Below are 20,710 nucleotides of genomic sequence, written 5' to 3'. Positions count from 1 at the left end.
TAAAATAATTTTTTAATAAAATAATTTAATAAAAAAAATAACTCGGATATTGATATTACAAATCATAATAAAATATTAATAATATCTAAATAATAACATAAACAAAAATACAATAAAACTTAAATATACAATCCCTTATATAAAAAATGACGTACCACATATAGAACTAAGTTTTGTGTTTTATATATTTATATACTTGTTTATATGTAAATTAAAAAAATAACAAATTAAATGACATATGATAAATAGATTAAATATTGATAATTTATTTGAAAGTAGAGGAAATATTTAAAACAAAATCTATAATATTAATATTAAATACCTAGTCCAATAAGCAAGAAGGGTGGAGAAGTGTAGATCCATCACACTTCTCTATTTGAATTTTAAATTTTAATATAATCTTTAAAAAATAAATTAGAATTATATATTCACACATATATAATATAAAAGAAGAAAAAACATTGTTTATATGTACATGTTGAATGAATGGTTTCAATAGAATAATTACCATTTCACGTAAAAATATATTTCTATCGACATTATATATATGTATTATAACTAAATAGTATAAGTATATAAAAAATAAATAAATATGATATTATTTTAGATATATATATATATATATGACGATTATAAAATAACTAACTTGATCTTGTCACATGTCAGATTCATGCTCCCATTTATCGTGCTGCTCGTCCATATTAAAAAAAAAAATGATTATATAAATCATAAGAAAACATGATTAACCCTAAATATATATATATATATATATAACAAGCCAAAATATATACATATATAAGGATCAATATGACAGTTGTATTTATAAACAATTAATTTATTTAGAAAAAAAAGCATTTGAGATCTGAGTACATGAATATAATTTTTTTTAAATATATATATTTCCATAAATACATATAAGTTATTTCTCAGTTACATAATTATTACTTTATTTTTTTAAAAAAAAATTGTATGTTTTTATTGAAAAACTATATTATAATTAATGTAAATTTTTATTTAATTAATAAAATATATAAATTTTAAGGGGGGAAAATTATTTCAATTTTTTTATTTTAAATAAATAAAATAATACTAAGCAATTTCCAAAAAGACGAGTCTAAATTTCAAACAGACGCGTCTCTCTTCCTCATATTTTAAACCCCACCATCTTCTCCACCATAACAACCCAAACAGCTTAACAAACACATTCACCAGATGCTCGAAGATCAGAGACACGCCCATGGCGGCGGCCCACCACACGGGGTGCTGCTCGCGGTGGTGGTCGGCGTAGTGGTTCTGGTTCCTTTCTTCCTCGGAGACCAAGGAGAAGCCATAACCGAAGCAATCTCGGAACTCTTGAGTCCGGTAGGTCTTCTTCTTCTCCCCATTCTTCTTCTCTTAACCATCCAGTTTCTCTCCTCAGATCGTGGCTCTTTCGTCTCCGCCATTTTCTCCACCGGCGAACCCGATACTATCCATCGGGTTAGCGGGTCACCAGTCGGAGTCGCGCTTTTCCTTGTTTTGATTCTGTTCTTGCTTTATTATCGTGTTTCGATCTTCGGCGGTGATGATGATTCTGGTGATTGATTCTGTTCTTCTGTATGGATCTGAGTTTTCTCGCTTTTTTTTTTTTGTTTTGAATTTTGAAGATAGTTTTTGTACAAATACCGGGGACGTAGACTTTCGTGTACGAACAAGGAAGGAGGTCCGTAATTTACGAAAATACCCTTAAGAGTTAAAAATGTATGACGAGTTTCTTTGAAGGGTATTTTTGTCAATTAAAATAGTAGACGCTGATAATTGGGCTGCTAATTACACATTTATCCTTCTGCTCATCGGTTACTCCTCAATAGGCAGAGGGTTATTATCGTCTTTTTGATATGTATACGCCTCGACTGAGATGTGAGCTACGGTTCCGGTGGCTCTGCTGATGAAGACCGACTGCCATCTGTTGTATTATTATTTTTTAGTATGTATTACAAAATGGGCTTAAATTATATACAAGTATTATAAATCCAAAATAATATGGGTTTTATAAGTATTATAAGATAATTATTTTATATTTATCTGCATATTTTTGTGAACAAAATAGAATTAAAGCAAAAAATAATAAACGAAAAATATTAATTATAATAAGAATAATAAACTAATAATAATATTATTATTATGAATGTTAATAAGAATAAAAATTTTAAATTATTAAAAATATAATAATCCCCTTAATTAATATAGTAATAGACTCTAAATAATATATTTATAATTTTAATAATTTATTTTATTTTTTTACACGGAGACGTGAGCGTGCATCTTTTTACTGTCCTTATAACGAATTTTGCAAGGTAGAGATAAACAAATTTGCAGTCAGAAGACACGAAAATCTAAAAGAGATTTCCATTGGTCAATTAAAAAAATTCAGAAAAAAAAAAAACGAAAGATTGGTGTAATTTTCTAGTTTCCTATTTTTGTGGTTTGTTCAGTAGGTGACCTGTTGACGTAAAAGCCTCGACCTGCTACCGACCGGTAAAATTCACAAGTTTACCCATGTAAATAAAAAAATGTTTTAAAATTTATAATCAAAGTACATTCAAATTTATACTTTTTTTAAAAATTAAATGTCATAGAATTTGTTTATAAATCTATAATTAGTTGAAATAAAAATTAGTACAAGTTATATTTAAATGATAAAAAATTGATGTTATATAAAATTTTGTCTTAGAACTATTTTAATTTTTGTTAAAATTAATAAAATTTAAAATATATTATTTTAATTCTATATAAGATCTTATAAATAATTTTAGTAAAAAATTGTATACTCTTTTAATTAATAAAATATTAAATTTTCTAGAATTTTTGAATTTATTCTAGCCTTAGTTTATGTAATAATTGAGAGACATCTATTTTTTGTAATATCTTTAATTAATTTTTTTTTTAAATTAAATTAATGTATAAACTTTATTTTTTTTTAATTTATTAATTTTTATTTAATATAAAAATTAGAAAAAATAAGTAGAGTATGAAATTGAAAACAATTTTAAAAAAAATGAGTGAAAATTTAGGTTCTTGAAATGTTTTTGAAAAAATAATCGAAAACAAACATAATTTAAGAAAAATGTATCATGTATGACCGCACAGTCAGTAGCTCCGACGAACCGGAGCGCGTCGTGTGATAAGGCACGCTGACACGGTGCCACGCGGGAGGCCATGCTGGCGATTCGCATGCCCGCTATCGAACGATCTAGATTTATTCCTGCGCGCATGGACGGTCCGGATCTGTTTCCTCCTCAGGCATGATCAGACGGTCGCGATTAAACACGACGAACGGTATAGATTCATTCTCTCTTTAAATGCGATCGTACAGTTTAGATCAAATCACGATGAACAATCTATATTCATTTTATATTTAAACGCGATCAGATAGTTCAAATCAAACACAATGGACGAACTATATTAAAAGGAGACGGATATAAATACCTCACTTCACACCAAACCCTAACCCTAGCTGTCAGCCCCCCCGACTGGAGAAGAAGAACCAGTCGCCGAGAAGGGAGTCGACTGCCGCCCGCTGTCGCGTCGGAGCCACCTCCGACTACTAAAAAAGGTAAAAATTCTCCTAATCACTTGAAATTTGATTTTGAACACCCTCATGGTAAAATCAGAGCCAAAAGACTGGCGAATGGGCCAGAAATTGTGGGTAAAGCCTAGTGGCACTGCCGCAGAAAAAATAAAAAATTACCTCCGATGAGATCATTCCCGATTCCCGTTTCGTGCAATTTTTTCACCCTTGTATTTACCATTTTATTTTTCACAGGTTAACCGAAGAAAAATACCAAACCGCGAAGGTGAGTTGGTGGAGCCACCGCACCGGAAAACTCGTCGCCAGTAAACTTCTGTTTTTCGATTTTTTTGGGTCAATCGAGACATCTTAATGTGTTTTCTTACATGAATGAGTACAAAATCGGCCGAAACCGGACAAAACTGGCCGAAAACTACTAGCCCGAGGCAAACTACCACCGCGGGTGGCGGTGCCGGCACCGTAGCATAGTGGCGCCGCCGTGCCGGAATCCCGAGATTGGCGAAAAAGTATTTCTAACACTGATTTTAAATTTTTTAGGGTATTTTTAGGTACTTGAAACGTGTTTTAATATCCGAAAGAAAATTTAGGGAATCTAAGGCTTGCCAGTAGGCGCAACTGAAAGGTTAGCGTTTCAAACACTGATTCGGGTAAAAATCCCTTACCCTATTCGTTATTATGGAATTAAAGTTTAATTATAAATAATGTGGTATTTTATATAATTTAAAAAATCTCAATAATTAATCACAGGTTACTAATGGAGTCGGAACCGATTATTTTATCACTGTTTATTTTGTTTTAATTAATTGATTGATTTTACAGTTTTAAATACATGACAATACGCTTGAATTGGTAAGATGATTCAATTGTATTTCCTTAATGAATGTATTACTTATTTTGCATGATTTACAGTTAAATCGTGAAACAAAAAATTAATTGTAAACGAAAAATTATTCGATTAAGTGAATGAATAAATGGTGACTCTACTAGATATCCTGGGAGATGGTGGACGGACTGGGTGCATAAGGAATCCTACTGTGAACATTGCATCATACCAGACGAGGTATCGAGAATTGGTATTTTGACGCTTATACCGGACGGGGTATGGAGATAACCTGTTTCACTCTCATACCGGATAGAGTATTGAGGAATGATAATCTTTTTTAGCGCTCATACCAGACGGGGTATGATGACGGCTGGTTAGTAAAAAATATTGAATAAAGGTTCACGTGTAATATAAACATCCCTATGGACACCTACAAATTCTAATATGCAGATAAAGGAGAAAGTTGTTGTTCTGAATGTTTGAATATGAGATTATGATATTAGTTACGTTATTGACTCTATAGGTCGATTTTTGAAAATCTCGTTACGATAAATAGGAGGTAAATGATTTTATCTGTGATAAATGAATTTACTTAAATTAAAAATTTTATTAGTTATTTTTATGATTTTTACCAACTTTCATTTTTGTATCGGTGAATAGTGTAATATTTTTATTGAACTAGTATATCTTATTCTTTTATTAATTATTTTAAATCAACAGAACTAAAATTCAAATATCGATGCACAAGAGAGTTACGAATACAATGTTCAATTATTTCTTTGATTTTTTGTTTTTTTAAAAATAATTATTCTCGTAATACTATTTAATATTCTGAATTATTGTATAAAAAATATAAATTTTAACGTTATTATTTTACTTCCATAATCGATTCATAATTTATTTTATTTTAAGTTTTTCAGATTGTTACATTTTTATTAAATACTTTTCATTTTAACTTTATTTTTAAAATACAAGTAAAAAATTTAATTATTTATTATACCATATATATACCAAGTGTCACCATTGATGTGAACAAATTCTCAAACACATAATGACAGGTGTCAAGTCTAGATGCACATCAATAACAACTTTGATCAAAATTGTAAAAGAAAATATATTAACCAAATTAATTATGACTAATTTTAGTATTTTAAGCTATATAAAAAATTTTATAAATTTAAAATATATACCCTTATTTTGATATTATACTGTTCCTTCTTTAATTTTTAGCAGAAGAGGAATAAAGATAGCAAAACCCACTGTTTCCCTCCCTGAATCTAATAGAGAAATGACCTGCAAAACAATGAACAGAAAAATATGTTCTTACTGCAAAATTAGAAAAGAAAAAAGAAGCATCAACTGTAACTTCTCCTCCCTGAATCTAGTTGAGAAATGACCTGCAAGACAATCCACTTAAAATTTGTTCTTATAACAAAAGAAGGTATCAATTGGTGCTATACAGTAACTTATCGCACGACCTTCCTATAAATCCATACATCCAATAGGTGTATATGGAGACTGCACTCTTACACCAAATCACAAAAAAAAAAAAAAGCAAAATTGAAGCATATTGGTGATGAATACTCACTCTCCTTGGCAAAATGTTGACAGAATCAGCATGTAAACCTAGGCAGAATGGTGCCTGACAGAGTGTTCCTCTTTTGATATCATGACAGCCAATTCGCATATGTGGAACTCAATGCAAGAATGTCTTGTCAACAAGCACCATTGTCGGACCCAGTCTTCCCCAGTCTCACATCACTGCCCCGTTTCATATTTCTCTAAATTCTAGCCATATATCCTGTTGAATCCAAGATTGCATACAAGTTTATTTGAATTGATAAGCCTAGCGGGACATGCGACTATGAAAACAGTGAGACACAGGCACACAAGTAGCAGGATAACCATAACATGCTACACAAGATTAAAACTCACTGCACCACACAATCCGTAAGCCCTCAGACTAATCTACAGAAATTCTCTACCGGAATACGCAATAGTTCAAGATTTGTACAAATTAAATCACATAGAGAGCCACTTGGATCAACTTTTTTCTGAAAAAAAATTGTTTTAAGCTCATATAGCTTTTAGTCTAACACATCCAAAGCTCATAGTGCTTTAAGCCCAAAATATGTTTAGATTGCATGATTCTTTTTCCCCATTTTTGGACTTAAAAGCTGTGAGATTTTGGTAAATATGAGGTTCCAAACTGAAATCTTTTTAGTTAAATGATAAAAAAAGACTATCATTTATTCTTTTTAGTTAACAAATTATTTTAGTGAAATTTACTTTGAGGAAGAGTACATGAATGAGAAAATGTAGTCTATAGGCAAAAGGTTACTTGCTAAAAGCTCTTAAAAAAACTGATCCAGCAGGAGCATTTTTTCTTTTTTCTTTTTGGGGGGGGGGGGGGGGGGGGTGTGAAAATGCATCTTAAAAAAAGTCTTTTACAGCCAAAAAAACCGCTTTAAGCACCTTTGACTAAAACAAAGTCAATCCAAGCACCCTCAAACTAGTTATAGCCTAGATGAGGCAGTTGTACAAAGTTTAAATTATAGAATCTAAATAACTATAAGTTTAAATTATAGGTCAGCCACTTCATAGTCTCCCATTCTCTTTCTCTTTCTCTCTAAACTCTCTCTGATATCCTTCTACACAATTTCCATCTCCCTCTCTCTTCTCACTTTCTTCTTTTCTAATTTGTTCAAAAGACAAATATTCTTCTTTGCCATTTTTCCTAATCTAGGGGTCGGCCAGAATCTAAATCTCCCGTCTCGACATGACATTGGATTATACCAAATGTTTTGTTCTTATTGACTGGAAATCTTTTGATGTTTGCGAGGAAAAAAAAAACTTTGATGGTTTGAGACTTTGCGAGAATGGGAGAGACACCCTTACCTCATCTCCCTACACAAAATGGAAGCCAAATGGTTAGTTGATGCACTTGGCAATTTTTATTGACTTCCAGGGGGAGTGACATGGGGAAAGAAATTACTGGGTGAGGACCGCCACCTCTGCATCGCTCTATGCCAAAATAGAAGGGGTTGTGTCTTAGTTTTGTCTGAGATGAGCGAAAAATCTGTCAAATATTTTCATCCTGGATGGTTTTCAAGCTGGAGGGTGGTGGCATATGATAAAAGCCATTTTTGAACTTATGGAAGTACTGCTGGTGAACCCATTCGAAAAAATTAAATCTATTCGACCAATATTGATTCCTGTTGATTGCAGTGTTATGGGCGACCTCTCCTCAGGTTCATTGTCCTTCTGCCCACGGTGCAATTATGACGTCCATATCCAGTTTGAGGCAGGCAAAGGGAAGTCTTTCACAGAGATGCTGAAAACGGGCTGCATGTCCCCAATCCGAGTGGAGAAGAAGAGAACTAAGCCGGTCAGTTCAAAATTCAAAATGGGGATTACTTTCCTGTACTAAGCGGGGAAAATCTCAGACCCATTCCACCTAAGCCCACTCAGAAAAAGCTCAAGTTCACTCGATCAGAAAAGGGTAAATGGGTTGATTATGTTGGGACCAACAAGGAAGCCCGAAAGATCCTTGGGGCAAAAATGCAAGGTCCAAATTATAAAACAAGAAGCTCGAAATTTAAATGGAGACCCAAAGGAGTCTACCTGATCCAAGATAAGTCTAAAATCATTGAGTTGAATTCTGCTCCTTCAGAGTCATGCCCTAAGTAAGATGCAATCGAAGACATGGTCGCACCTTACTCTGGAAATAGGTATGTACCCCTCACTGTGAAAAATTTCTTGATATAGAATTTTTAGATGAAGCTACTATGTTGTTCTCTGAACCCAACCATACAATCACATTGGTGCCTTTGGCCATTGAGACCAAACACCAGTCTATCAATGAGGAGCCTGTTTCCCTTCTCTCATCAGTCTCTAAAGAAATAGTTCTGGTTAATCAGCCTCCAAATGTGCCAGCTGAATGGAGTGAGGCTTAGGTTTACTCAGATTAGGTGCTTTAGAACATAAAAGGGATTAGCCAAATATTGAGCGTTACTTATGTAGGTTTTGTAGATAAAGCTATATCATTATTTGCTGAGTTGGAGAAAAGAAATTGGAAAATGGAAGCGGGTCCACAATTGAAAAAGGGGAAGAAAAAACAGCAAGATGCAGGGACAAGGGAACTGAGACGGCTTCAATGCTCAGTCAACTATGATAGCAACGAAAGAAATGCAACAAAGGGTACATCAGTAGATCCATCAACATCTAAATGATAGAAAAAACCATCTCTTGGAATGTAAGGGGTCTCAACGATCGGGGCAAAAAAAACATTGTTAGAAGTTGCATGTCCAGATGGAAACCAACAATTGTGTGCTTCCAAAAAACCAAAATTCAAGAGATCGATGAGAACATCATAAAGAGTCTGTAGAAGTTGCGCTCAGTTGGGTGGTTCGCAAGTCCAGTCAAGGGTAATGTTGGAGGCATTCTGGTTATGTGGAATAAAGACTTTGTGGATTGTAAGGATCGACTCCTGGGTGAAGCAACTCTCTTGTCTGTTTACCAACTTGCAAAAAGGTGTTGACTGGTTCTTCACAGGTGTTTATTGCAGAAGTAACAATGTTGAAAGGGCAATGCGTTGGGGTGAAATGTCCGAGTGTTTGCACAAATGGGGCAATAGGGGCTGATTGGTGGAGACTTCAACATGATTCTTAGAAGATGGGAGAGAAGCAGCAACAATTATTCTGTCTCTGAGGCCCAAGACTTCCAAACGTTTATTGATAATCATGACTTGATTGATCTTCCCTGGAAAGGTGGTAACTAGACATGGAGCAATGACAGGGACACTCCCTCCTACTCAAGGATTGACAAATTTATAATCAGTCAAGATCTCCCCTTGAACACGCGGAGTCTCTCTCAAAAGGTACTCACTAGACCTCTCTTATTACTTTCTTATTTGTCTTGATCCTGGGGGTATTTAATGGGGTCCTTCACCTTTTAGAATTGACAACAAATAGTTCAAATTTGAAGTTTCAAATCAATGGTTGAAACTGTATGGAAAAACATTGGCTGTAAAGGGACACCTAATTACTGCCTTGCCTTCAAACTCAAAATTCTGAAAGAGAAAATAAAAATCTAGGCAAGAGATGTGGAAAAGACTGAGGAAAATAACATTAACGGTTTTATGAGCGAGCTTGATATTCTGGAAAATGCAGAATATGTTTCAAGATTGTTTCCTACTGATAGAGAAAGAAAAAACAATTTTAAAATGGAACTTGTCAACAAACTCAATCTAGAAGCCATCTCTTGGAAACAAAAAGCCAAAGATAAGTGGCTCAAAGATGGTGATCAAAATACCAAATATTTCCATTGTCTTCCCAACTATCGCAAAAGTGTTAATTAGGTGGAAGAACTCCTCATTGAAAATACCAAAATCGAAGGTAACACAGAAATGAGAGATGAGGCATGCAATTATTTCGACAATATGTTCACTGAAGAGAACTCTTAGAGACCGAAACTGAGTAATCTCAACTTTAACAGGTTAGATGATGTTGTTGCGCCTCAACAGGAAATAAAATTAATATTTTTTGAGATTTATGGTTGTCTAAAAATTGTGATGGAGACAAAGCATCGAGTCCTGATAGTTTTAATATGAAATTTTTCTTAAGTGTTTTGGAGTGTTGTTAAAGATGATATTTTGACATTTTTCAAAGACTTTCATCAGAATTCTTCGTTTGTCAAATCAATTGATTCCACCTTTATGGTCTTGATTTCGAAAAAGAAAAATGCATCCAACATTAAGGATTTTTTCCCTATTAGTTTGGTTGGTTATATCTATAAGCCCATCTTTATAGTGTTGGCAAGTAGATTGCCTAAAGTCATTGATTCGATCATTGGGGAAAATCAACAAACTTTTGTTTATGGGTTTCAAATTATTGATGCTATTCTTACGGCAAATGAGGTGGTTGATGATGTTGTTAGAAATAAAAAGAAGGGACATTTTATGTAAATTAGACATGGAGAAAGCTTTTGACTGTGTCTCTTGGGACTTTGTTGATCATATGCTTGAGAATCTCGAGTTTAGATTCAAATGGAGATGCTGGATTAAGGAATGTATTACTACCACAGGTTTTGTTGTGTTGATCAATGGTGACCCATCTAAATTCTTTAAGGCTTCTAGGGGCTTAAGGTAAGGTGATCCCCTCTTCCCATTATTATTTATTATTGTTATGGAAGCACTCAACAAACTTGTATTGCATACTCAACAGACTCAGGACTATTGAGAAGTATCTTTGTGAGAAAAAATGGCCATCAACTTGAATTTTCTCACTTATTCTTTGCGGATGACACTCTTTTCTTCTGTCAGACTGATGTGAGGAATATTCTTCATCTTAGATGCATTCTACTTTGCTTCCAAACGGTTTCAAGTCTCAAAATTAACATGAAAAAATCTGAATTGATTATGCTTGGGATGAATTCAAATGGTCTTCTTGCTAAAGCACTTGGTTGCAAATATGCTCAACTTCCTTTAAAATATTTGGGTGTTCTTCCTGGTGCCAAACATAAAGACAACAAAAGTTGGGAGCCAGTCATTGACGCATTCCAAAATAAACTAGCGTGTTGGAAAAGTAAATATCTATCTAAAGGTGGGAGGCAAACTCTAATCAAAAGTACTTTGTCCAATCTTCCTATATACTATCTTTCGATGCTCACTATACTAAAAAATATTGCTAAACGACTTGAAGCCATTCAATGTCGCTTTTTTGGGGGAGATGATGATTCGAATAGAAAGATTCACCTGGTTAACTGGGATCAGTTGAAGAAATCAAAGAACTATGGCGGTGGAATAAAATTCATTATTGGCCTCAATAAAGCTTTACATGGTAAGTAGATTTGGAGGTTTTGCAATGAAAATAACAGTCTTTGGAAGGAAGCCATTATGTGAAAATGGTTTGGCAGCAATGTGTATGACCTTGCTGGTATGGAGAAGAGCTCGTTTGATCTTAGCCTATGGAAGAGTATCTGGAAAACTAGTAAACTGATTCTAAAAAAAACCAAATGAATGATTGGAAAAGGTGACAAAATCCAATTTTGGCAGGATATTTGGTGCGGTCAAATGAGTCTCCAAAACCAACTCCCTCACATTTACACTATTGCTAGGAATAAAGAGATTCTCTTGAAAAATGTTTATGGAGTCAGTTCTTCTCTATCTCGGAATGTGGCTGTCACCAAGAACTTGAAAGATTGGGAGGTAGAAAAATATGAAAAGCTTCTCCAAATTCTAGCTAATGTCAAAATGGGTACTAATGCTGATAAATTAAGCTAGAATTTATGCAAGAATGACTTCTTTTTCTATTAAATCTCTCTACATAAATTTGATGGACAGAAATCATTCTACCTCTATTTTTCCTTACAAAATCATCTGAAATATTTTCGTTCTACCCAGAATTTCTGTTTTTGTTTGGAAAACTGCTATAGATTCTATTCTCATGCTAGACAACCTTATGAGAAGAGGTTTTGTGTTGGCAAACCGGTGTGCATTATGCAAGCAGACTATGGAATCTTGCAACCATCTTCTTTTTTGTGTCCAACTTCCTATGAACTATGGACAATAATTTATAAGCTGCTGGGTGTCTCCTGGGTTATGGCTGGATCTGTCAAGGCGAATTGTTAACTTGGGAAGGCCTCAAATCGTGTAATAGGTGGCATAAGGTTATTTCTTTAACAATACTTTGGATTATATGAAAAAAAAAAATTGTAGAATTTTTTAAGGCAAAGAAACAAATTTTGCCATTATTAAGGATAGGTGGCTTCACTTTTTTTTGCTCCATCATCCTTGGTCATAATCCTAACTCTTTTGATGATTTAAGTTACACTGTAGATATACTTAACGATCTGTAAATACTTATTTTTTATATATGAGTTCACCCCCTCGGCATTCTTTTTAATACTATTACTCATTTTTATCTAAAAAAAAAAATGTTGGTTGAAGACTTGCAGGTGCACAAAACAAATTGCATGTATAGGTGAAGACATGTGCAAAGATCAAAATATAAAATATACAGAGAAGATCAAAGTTGTATGTGATAGTAAGAAGTCATTTCGAATAAAATCTACATCAATGACAAGAAACCTAGTTTTCATTGTCTTGAGTCTATGGACCCATCATCAGCAATCTTCCCAAAGAGGTTTAAAATATATACTTTGTATAATTGCAGAAGTAACATTCTATATCTAGCATTACAGAAAAGATTAATGGAATATACTTTAAGATGTAAAAGAATTTGGAGCAGGAGGTATCAACATCAAAAATCTCAAATGAAAAACTATAGTAAGTTAAATGGCGAAGTAACTGAAGTTGGACTACAAGTTAAAAATTTCTTTTTTGGTGCAGAATGGATTAGACTTAGACTTTTGAAATAGATTAGGAAATGTGTTTCTAACTATAATCTACAACTTCTTGCAAGTATAGATACTATTAGGTCTATGGCAGCCTTAATATTTTAGTTACACTTTAAATTCTTCAACTATAGTTTGATTAGGATTTTACATTTAAGCATTATAAATCCATTTATAATTTTATTTTTGAGATGAAGTCATTTAGTGAATGAATTTTCGTCAGAGTTCTATAATACCTTGGTTGTGTGATACAATAATGTCTTAAATGAGATGTTGAAGAAATCACCTCAGATATAATGTTTAAGGGATCCTAGATGTGACTTCTAGTAATTCCTTCTCTTTTTTTGCCCCAATTATTATGCATGACATCTAAGAATCCCTAAATTTCACAAATCCCCAAGATGACAAATTAATATCTACTTTGCGCTACATCATTATCAAGTTAAAGTCATTAAACAAGATAAAAATCATGAAAGCTAAGTAGCAAATGCTCCTTGTTGGTTGTTATTAATAGTATTAAAGTGAACAAGTTTAAAGAGGACAGAGGCACAATTACCAGTTATTTTGTCTAAATTTATGTACTTGTTTGTTGTCTATAAGTTTTCTTTACTTTAGCATGACTCCTGGCAAAAGATTTGAAATTTTAGCTAAATTGAGTAAAGAAATTGTAGTGTTTGATTTGGTGCTTAAATAGAATGTTAGGTCTCAGTCAGAACCAAGAGAGATTGAAAGATAATTTCTTTCTATTTAGGGCTAGAATTACCACAAAATTTGAATGCAATATGATACTTTATTCATGATATGGGAAAAGCTTAAATAGAAAAAATTACAGCAGCTTCTTTCTGCCATTCAGGAAGCACAACGGCTAATAGCGCTAAAACAGCTATCCTAACGTCTAAAAGATAAAATCAAAAAGGAAAAGATAGCTTGACCAAGTTTTGAGGGATTGCGGCTTGCTTAATTTTCCACGTTTTCCATGCTTCTGACTTAGAAATATTTGGGGTTCTTTACCGGTTTCTTTTGAGATCATCTGGTTGTAACATTGCCCCACTCTTTTGCAAGAACCTTATCCTTAGGTTCAAATGAGCGAACTTTTCACGTAATTCTTTGTCATTTCCCCAGGTGGACTCTTCTGGTGGAAGATGTTTCCATTTAACTAGGCTTTCTTCAACAATTTTAGACCATTTTTTGATCCACCTACTTTCTAAGATAGCCTCTAGTTGCAGCAAGATGTCGCCATTTTCATTAGTGTCGGGCAGGTCTTTAATGGGAGGAATATAGTCACCTACCTTTTTTTTAGCATTGAGAAATGGAGTATGGGGTGGATAGTGGACCCCTCTAGCAATTGTAGTTAGTAGGCTACCGCTCTGATGCGTTGTAGGATTTGATAAGGTCCAAAAAAGTGGTATGTTAGGTTTTGGAATGTTCTCTTGAAAGTTGTCTGCTGTCTATATGGTTCGAGTTTAAGAAAGACCCAATCGCCTTTATGAAATTCAATTTCACGCCGTTTGACATTGATTGTTTCCTGCATGTGGTGGTTGGCTGCTTGTAAGTTGGTTTTAAGTTGCGAGAGGAGGGCATCCCTGGTGCTTAGCTGCTGATCAACCTCATTAACAAGGGTGGAGCAGTCTTGATAGCGAGGAATGAGTAGTGGTGGTTTTCCATATAAGTCCTAAAAAAGTGTCATCTTAATAACGAATGGTAGGTTGTGTTATACCAAAATTCTGCCCATAGAAGAAGAGAGCTCTATTATTTGTAGGGTTGCTAGTAGCCTAAGCATTAAACGTACTGTTCAAAACTTCGGTTAACGACTTCGGATTGATCATCTGTTTGCGGATGGTAAGAAGAGCTCATTTTGAGCTGAGTGTCAGACATCTTAAAACATTCTTGCTAGAAGCGGCTGATGAAAACTGGATCTCTGTCACTCACTATGGATCTAGGCATGCCATGGAGCTTGACAACATTCTCCACAAACTTTTTAGCTATGCTCTTAGCAATATAGCAATGGGCCAAGGCGATGAAGTTAGCTGACTTTGCTTAGGTGATCAACCACGACGAAGATGATACTCTTTCCAATGGAGGAGGGTAGGGCTTCGATGAAATCCATGAAAATATCATCCCATACTTGGCATGGAATAGGCAATGATTGTAGGAGGCTTGTTGGAGAGAGGGTATCGGCTTTGACCCATTGGCATATACCACAAGCGGACACATAATCTTTAACTACTTGATGCATGGCCGGCCAATAAAATTGTTGCACCAACTGTTTACAAGTCCTTTGAATACCCGAATGGCTCCCAGAGAGTGAAGAGTAAAATTCTTGCAGCAATTGTTGTGTGATTTTTTATTTTGGAGGAACGATGATGCGATTTTTGAAATAAATCAATCCATTTTTCCATGAGAAAGGGCTCCCTGGTTTCTCAGTAGCTAAATTTTTCAAAGTTTTCATATATGGATGATAAACTGAAACTTCCCTGACGGTATCCATAGGTTGTTCTTAGGGAGTGAGATGACCTGCAAAGTTGGGCTGTCCTCCCTTCAAGATAGCGCATCTGCGGCTGAATTTTCCTGCTCTATCTTATAAACAATCTCATAATGATTGCCAAATAACTTAGAAAGTCACTTTTACTGTTCAGGAGTCAGATGCATTGATTTAGCAAGTGGCTCAAGCTTTTCTAGTCGGTGTGAATGAAGAACTTCCGACCCATTAATTATGGACTCCAGAGCTTTATTGCAACCGCAATGGCAAGCATTTCCTTGGCATAAGTTGCCCAAGCTTGCTTGACAACTCCGAGTGCACGGGTCATGTAGGCTATGGGCTACCCATGTTAAGTGAGAATTGCCCCTATTCCATCACCGGAGGCATTCGTCTCGACAACAAATGGTTCTTCAAATTTTGGTAAGGCTAAGGTAGGAGTTGTTGTTAGAGCTTACTTGAGGTTTTTGAAGGCCTCTGCTGCTTCCTCAGTCCACCCAAACTATCTATTCTTCAATAAATTGGCCAAGGGTCTAGCTAAGATCCCATATTAACGGACAAATTTCCGGTAATAGCCAATTAAACCTAGAAAACCCCTTAGTTCAATAATGTTGTCTGGTCATGGCCAATCGAACATTGGTTGAATCTTATTTTGATCAACTTTAACCCCTAGCAGTGTGACTATGTGACCTAAATATTCAAGTTCCTGCTGTCCAAATACACATTTCTTGAGTTTAATAAAGAATTGGTGTTGCCGGAGGATCTCAAAAACCTGCCTAACATAATCAAGATGCAGGGTCCAGCTTGGACTGTAGATTAAAATATCATCGAAAAAAACCATAACAAACTTACGAAGATGTTGCCAAAATATACCATTCATAACTCCTTGAAAGGTGGAAGGGGTATTGTAGAGACCAAATGACATGACTAGATATTCATAGTGGCCGTTATAAATACAGAAGGCCGTCTTATAAACATCTGGTGTATGGACCCTCACCTGATGATATCTGGCAATAAGAGCCAGCTTAGCGAAGAAAGCAGCTCCGTGAAGTTCATTTAACATATCGTCAATGGTTGGTATTGGAAACCGATCTTGATCGTGACCAAATTGAGCGCCTGATAATCTGTGCAAAATCTTCAGATTCCATCTTTTTCTTACTAGTAACACAAGTGAGGAAAAGGAGTTGGTGCTCGATCTAATTAACCCAGAATTGAGCATCTCACTAACGTGTTTTTCAATTTCTATTTTTTGAAAGTAGGCGTACCTGTAAGGCCGAACGTTGACCGGTTCAATACCATCTTTCAAGACGATATGATGGACAATTTCTCAGTTGGGCGGCAGCTGATTTGATTCTCTGAAAAGGTCTTGGTAGCTATTCAAGAGGGTCTGCATTACTGGGTGGATGTTGGTCGTTGATGTGTCTGCCTCTACCAGCACGTAGATGGCAAATAGGGAGATTTTCTGATGGGTTTCTTTGGCTACCTCCTCTGCAGAGGCAATCTAGATGCACGGGGCATCAACGCCACGCAACTGTCGAAGCTGGCCGTCTCACTGGAACTCCATGATCATCTAGCTCTAGTCATAAATCACTGCCCCTAGTTTTTCCAATCATTGAACTCCAAAGATAAGATCAAGATCTATTAGTGGCAAAGCATAAAGAGTAAGGTGAAAAAGAATACCTTGGAGCTAGACCGACATGTTTTCGAACTGTCCCTGACATCTCATTGGGCTATTGTTCGCCGCTTTGACGGAGAAGGGTTGGACCAGAATCACCGGAAGTTTCAGCATGCTTGCGACTCGCTCACTGATGAAATTGTGAGGCGAGCCACTATCAACAAGGATGACGACGCGGTGACTGCGGATAGTTTCAGCAATGCGCATCGTCCTGGCCACTGACCAGCCCTTAAGCGCATGGAGGGAAATCTCGGGTTCTCCCACACTCGATCCATCTTCTCTTTCTTCTTCAGTCCCGTCTAGAAGCAGAATCTAAGGTTGGCAGCATCTGTGGTCGGCGGTGAACTTTTCGTCGCAGCTGAAGCAGAGGCCTAGCGACCGTCGCCTCTACATCTCTTCCCACGATAGGCATTACGAGTTAGCTTCAGTGTTTTGGGTCGAGGGCAAGGTGATAGGGTTGCACCTGAACCGGGTGAGTTTTCTCTGTCGGCCCAGTTGCTCTTCTCGCATGCGGGCCAAGCTGATGGCCTCCTTTAAGGATTTGGGCTGAAACATTCTGATGTCGTCCGCGATCTCATACTTAAGCCTACCGATGAATGTACCCATCAGAGCCATTTGGGTCTAGCCCTGAACCCTATTCCCAAGCCTTTCAAACTCCTTTTGATATTCTCTCAGGTGCCCGATCTACTTCACTCTGGATAAGGCCTCATCAAATTCCTCACAATTCATCGGCCCAAATCGAGCCCACAATTCTTCCTCAAATGCGGCCCAAGTCACTGTCTTTCCTCCTTCGTTGTAAGCCTGTTGAAGCCACTGCAACCACTAGTTGGCTTTTCCTTCCAGGTGGATGAAGGCTAGCTGCACTTTCTGGTCGACAGTCATCCCTTGGTAGTCGAAGAACTGATCCACGCGATTGAACCATTCTGTCGAATCGTCACCCGAGTAAGTAGGGAACTCAAGCTTCGCAAGCTTGGAATAGAACGGTTGGCATCCCCCATCTATTCGTTCGAGCCCTTCCTCACGACCCAACGTGATTGTCCTGATCGATCTGAAATATTGCTATTGGTGCCTTCTCGGGTTAGCACCATGGATTCAATTAGTCGTCAGATGGTGTCCTCAAGTTGGCGAATCCTATTGACCAGGCCGATCTCCACACGGTTGAGATGGTCCTGTACTCCACCCATACTTGCTTCCAGATTCTCTATTATCTCCTTGTTTGTTGTCATGGCTCTGATACCAATATGATATTTGCTTTATTCATGATCTGGGAAAGCTTAAATAGAAAAAGTTACACCATCTTCTTGCTATTCAGGAAACACAATGGCTAATGGCGCTCAAATAGCTATCCTAACGTCTAAAAGATAACAAAAAAATAAAAAAGAAAAAGATAGCTTGACCGAGTCTTGAGGGATTGCGGCTTGCTTAATTTTCCATGTTTTCCATGCTTATGACTTAGAAATACTTGGGGTTCTTTACTGGTTTCCTTAGAGATCTTCTGGTTGTAACATAGAAACTCATCGGATAAGCTACTGCATACACATCATTGAAACCAAATCAAATTAAGTTCAGCAAAAGTTCACACCATCTCAGGCTGCCACTCCTCTAAGCTTTTTAAAAAGGAACCTCAGTTTTAAAATGAAGATTAATTGTCTCAATTGCTGGACTCACAAAATAAGCAGTGTCATGCACACAATTTACGGTTGTGACAACAAATCTGGGTAAATCATAAAAATACTCTCTTAACTTAATTACAAAAACATGCTGTAATTTTATTTGTAGTAGCAAGTACAAGTTTATTAACTAAATATTAAAAAATTTAATAATTGCATAATTATCTCATATGACCCTTGTGCTGTTTACCACTGGATGACCATCACATGTCAGGTTTTTTAAGAAATCTGGTTACCATAGTGCTAACCTAGATGGAACTTTTGTTGATAAAGAAAAAAAGAAGAGAGAAAATCTTTTGTAGTATACTTAGTTTAAAAGGATTTTTTGGTAAATCATCGAGAAAATTTTACTATAAACAGCATGGTCACTCAGTAGTAGCAGAGAACTGTTTTCAAGGGGAAAAGACCGTCTATAGTATACAGAAAAAACTTAATAAGAAAAATTAAAGTAACACTTACCTTCCAACAAATCCAAGATCTTGCAGTTTATTGCAGTGAGGGATTGGCATATTTTTGTTCCAGCGACGCTTCTGGAGTTCAATTTGGCAATATCGCCATAGCAAATTCTTGTAATCCTTAATCACATTGTCCTCAATGTTAGATCGAGCAGGGCTACCAGGAGGAAATTTGTCATCAAAGGAAGATGATTTGACATAAAACTGAATTTCATGTTTCTCAGTTGTCATGGGAAACTGATAGGAATAGTTTTTATGTAACGAGTAATCAGGCTCCGAAAACGGCAGATAAGCAAGTAAGAAAATTAGCAAAAAGGGCAATATCTGAAGAATAGTTATGAGATTAAGTCCTCCTCCATGAAACTCCTCTTGGGGATGGGTGCCTGTTCTTCTACTCCTAGTCCTATAAGCATAAGATGCTCGAAACATGTCCCCTTGGCCAAAAAACGACCTGAATATCTCATCAGGATCAAAATCATCATCAAACAAATCATGAGCATATCTTCTCCTTCTTTGCCTAACATTGTGTCGTTGGTTGTTTTCAAATTCATCAACCAAACCAACCTGATCATACTGCCTCCTAGAATTATCATCACTCAAACACTTAAATGCCTTGCATACTTTCTTAAATGCTTCCTCAGAACCAGGAGCCTTATTCTTATCCGGATGAACTTTGAGGGACAATTTCCTGTAAGCCCTCCTAATCTCCTCAACGGAACAAGTCTTTTCCAAACCTAAGATCTTGTAATAGTCAGTTTTCCTTTTTATCTCTCTAACCAATTGAGCATGTTCTTCAGTATAATCTCTTTCCTCACTTATACTATCGCCACATTTTCCCAGGCCAGACTTAATCTTGTCAGCATCAGCACACGTTTCCTCAACAGTGGATGCAGATGACCCTGAGTCAAGCTTCTCACATGCAGTAAAAAGTTCTTCAACAGATAAACTACTATTGAGCCGCTGCGCAATCTTAATAAATTTCAATGCTCGCCCCTTATTACCCGATGAAATGGCTTCTTCAGCAAGTTTTATGCACCTTAATGCTTCATCCTTATTACCATCCATAATGCTAACCCGACTTCGAGTTTCAATGAACTAAATCACAAATTCAATCCTAAAATTTGCAGATAAAATGAATTAGAATCCCAGAGAACCAGATTTTCAATAAGCCGGGATCTCTAAATCCGAATTCTGGACCAAAATATGAGGGCCTAGATATCGAATTTTTTGAATCGGAGATCACCTATGTAAAATCAAACCTTAATTAGAGCTTTCGGAAGAAATTCGCGCGTAGATACCAGAGAAAATATGACGCATATTACACATACTCCGTAAGCCTATTAGAAACAGCAATTCAATATCCTAACTCCTAAATTTGTAGTACAAAGTTAAAATATAAATTGAATCATCCCAGTGTTGCATTTCATCAGATTGAAACCGGATAAAGTACTTACTCGATTCAGATTCAGAGAGGAACACCCGGAGAGAGAGAGAAGGTAGAGAGGGAGAGAGGTTTGGAAGACACCAAACCCATGAAGCAGAGGACGTGTTAGAATCGAGTAAACATATATAAAAGCGAGCTAGACTCAGGAAATGGAACCGAATGAGAGATCGCCACGTGGCAAGCCTCCCCGATTTAAAAAAGTGATACGTCTGCGGCCTCAGTCCGGTAAAAAAAATAATTT

At 36.0% G+C, this 20,710-nt stretch overlaps 2 protein-coding genes across 2 annotated transcripts; one reads left to right on the top strand and one right to left on the bottom strand.

Moving 5' to 3' along the window:
• Positions 1-1,130: 1,130 nt before the first annotated feature.
• On the top strand, positions 1,131-2,038 carry LOC110819951 (uncharacterized). Its single transcript, XM_022049305.2, has one exon. The coding sequence runs from the start codon at positions 1,213-1,215 to the stop codon at positions 1,582-1,584; it is 372 nt and encodes a 123-aa protein (XP_021904997.1). The 5' UTR covers positions 1,131-1,212; the 3' UTR covers positions 1,585-2,038.
• A 3,754-nt stretch (positions 2,039-5,792) lies between these two features.
• Positions 5,793-20,578, bottom strand: LOC110819871 (DnaJ heat shock amino-terminal domain protein (DUF1977)). The gene is made up of 3 exons (XM_088216572.1): positions 20,480-20,578; positions 19,030-20,268; positions 5,793-6,195 (listed from the first exon to the last, which is right to left on the bottom strand). The coding sequence occupies exons 2-3, from the start codon at positions 20,088-20,090 to the stop codon at positions 6,183-6,185; spliced, it is 1,074 nt and encodes a 357-aa protein (XP_088072698.1). The 5' UTR covers positions 20,091-20,268; positions 20,480-20,578; the 3' UTR covers positions 5,793-6,182.
• Positions 20,579-20,710: the final 132 nt, after the last annotated feature.

The sequence above is a fragment of the Carica papaya genome, chromosome 3 (assembly GCF_054855325.1).
Source record: "Carica papaya isolate Zhongbai chromosome 3, ASM5485532v1, whole genome shotgun sequence".
Lineage (NCBI taxonomy): Eukaryota > Viridiplantae > Streptophyta > Magnoliopsida > Brassicales > Caricaceae > Carica > Carica papaya.
Note: the sequence above shows the minus strand (reverse complement) of the source record. Positions and strands in the feature narration are given on the sequence as shown.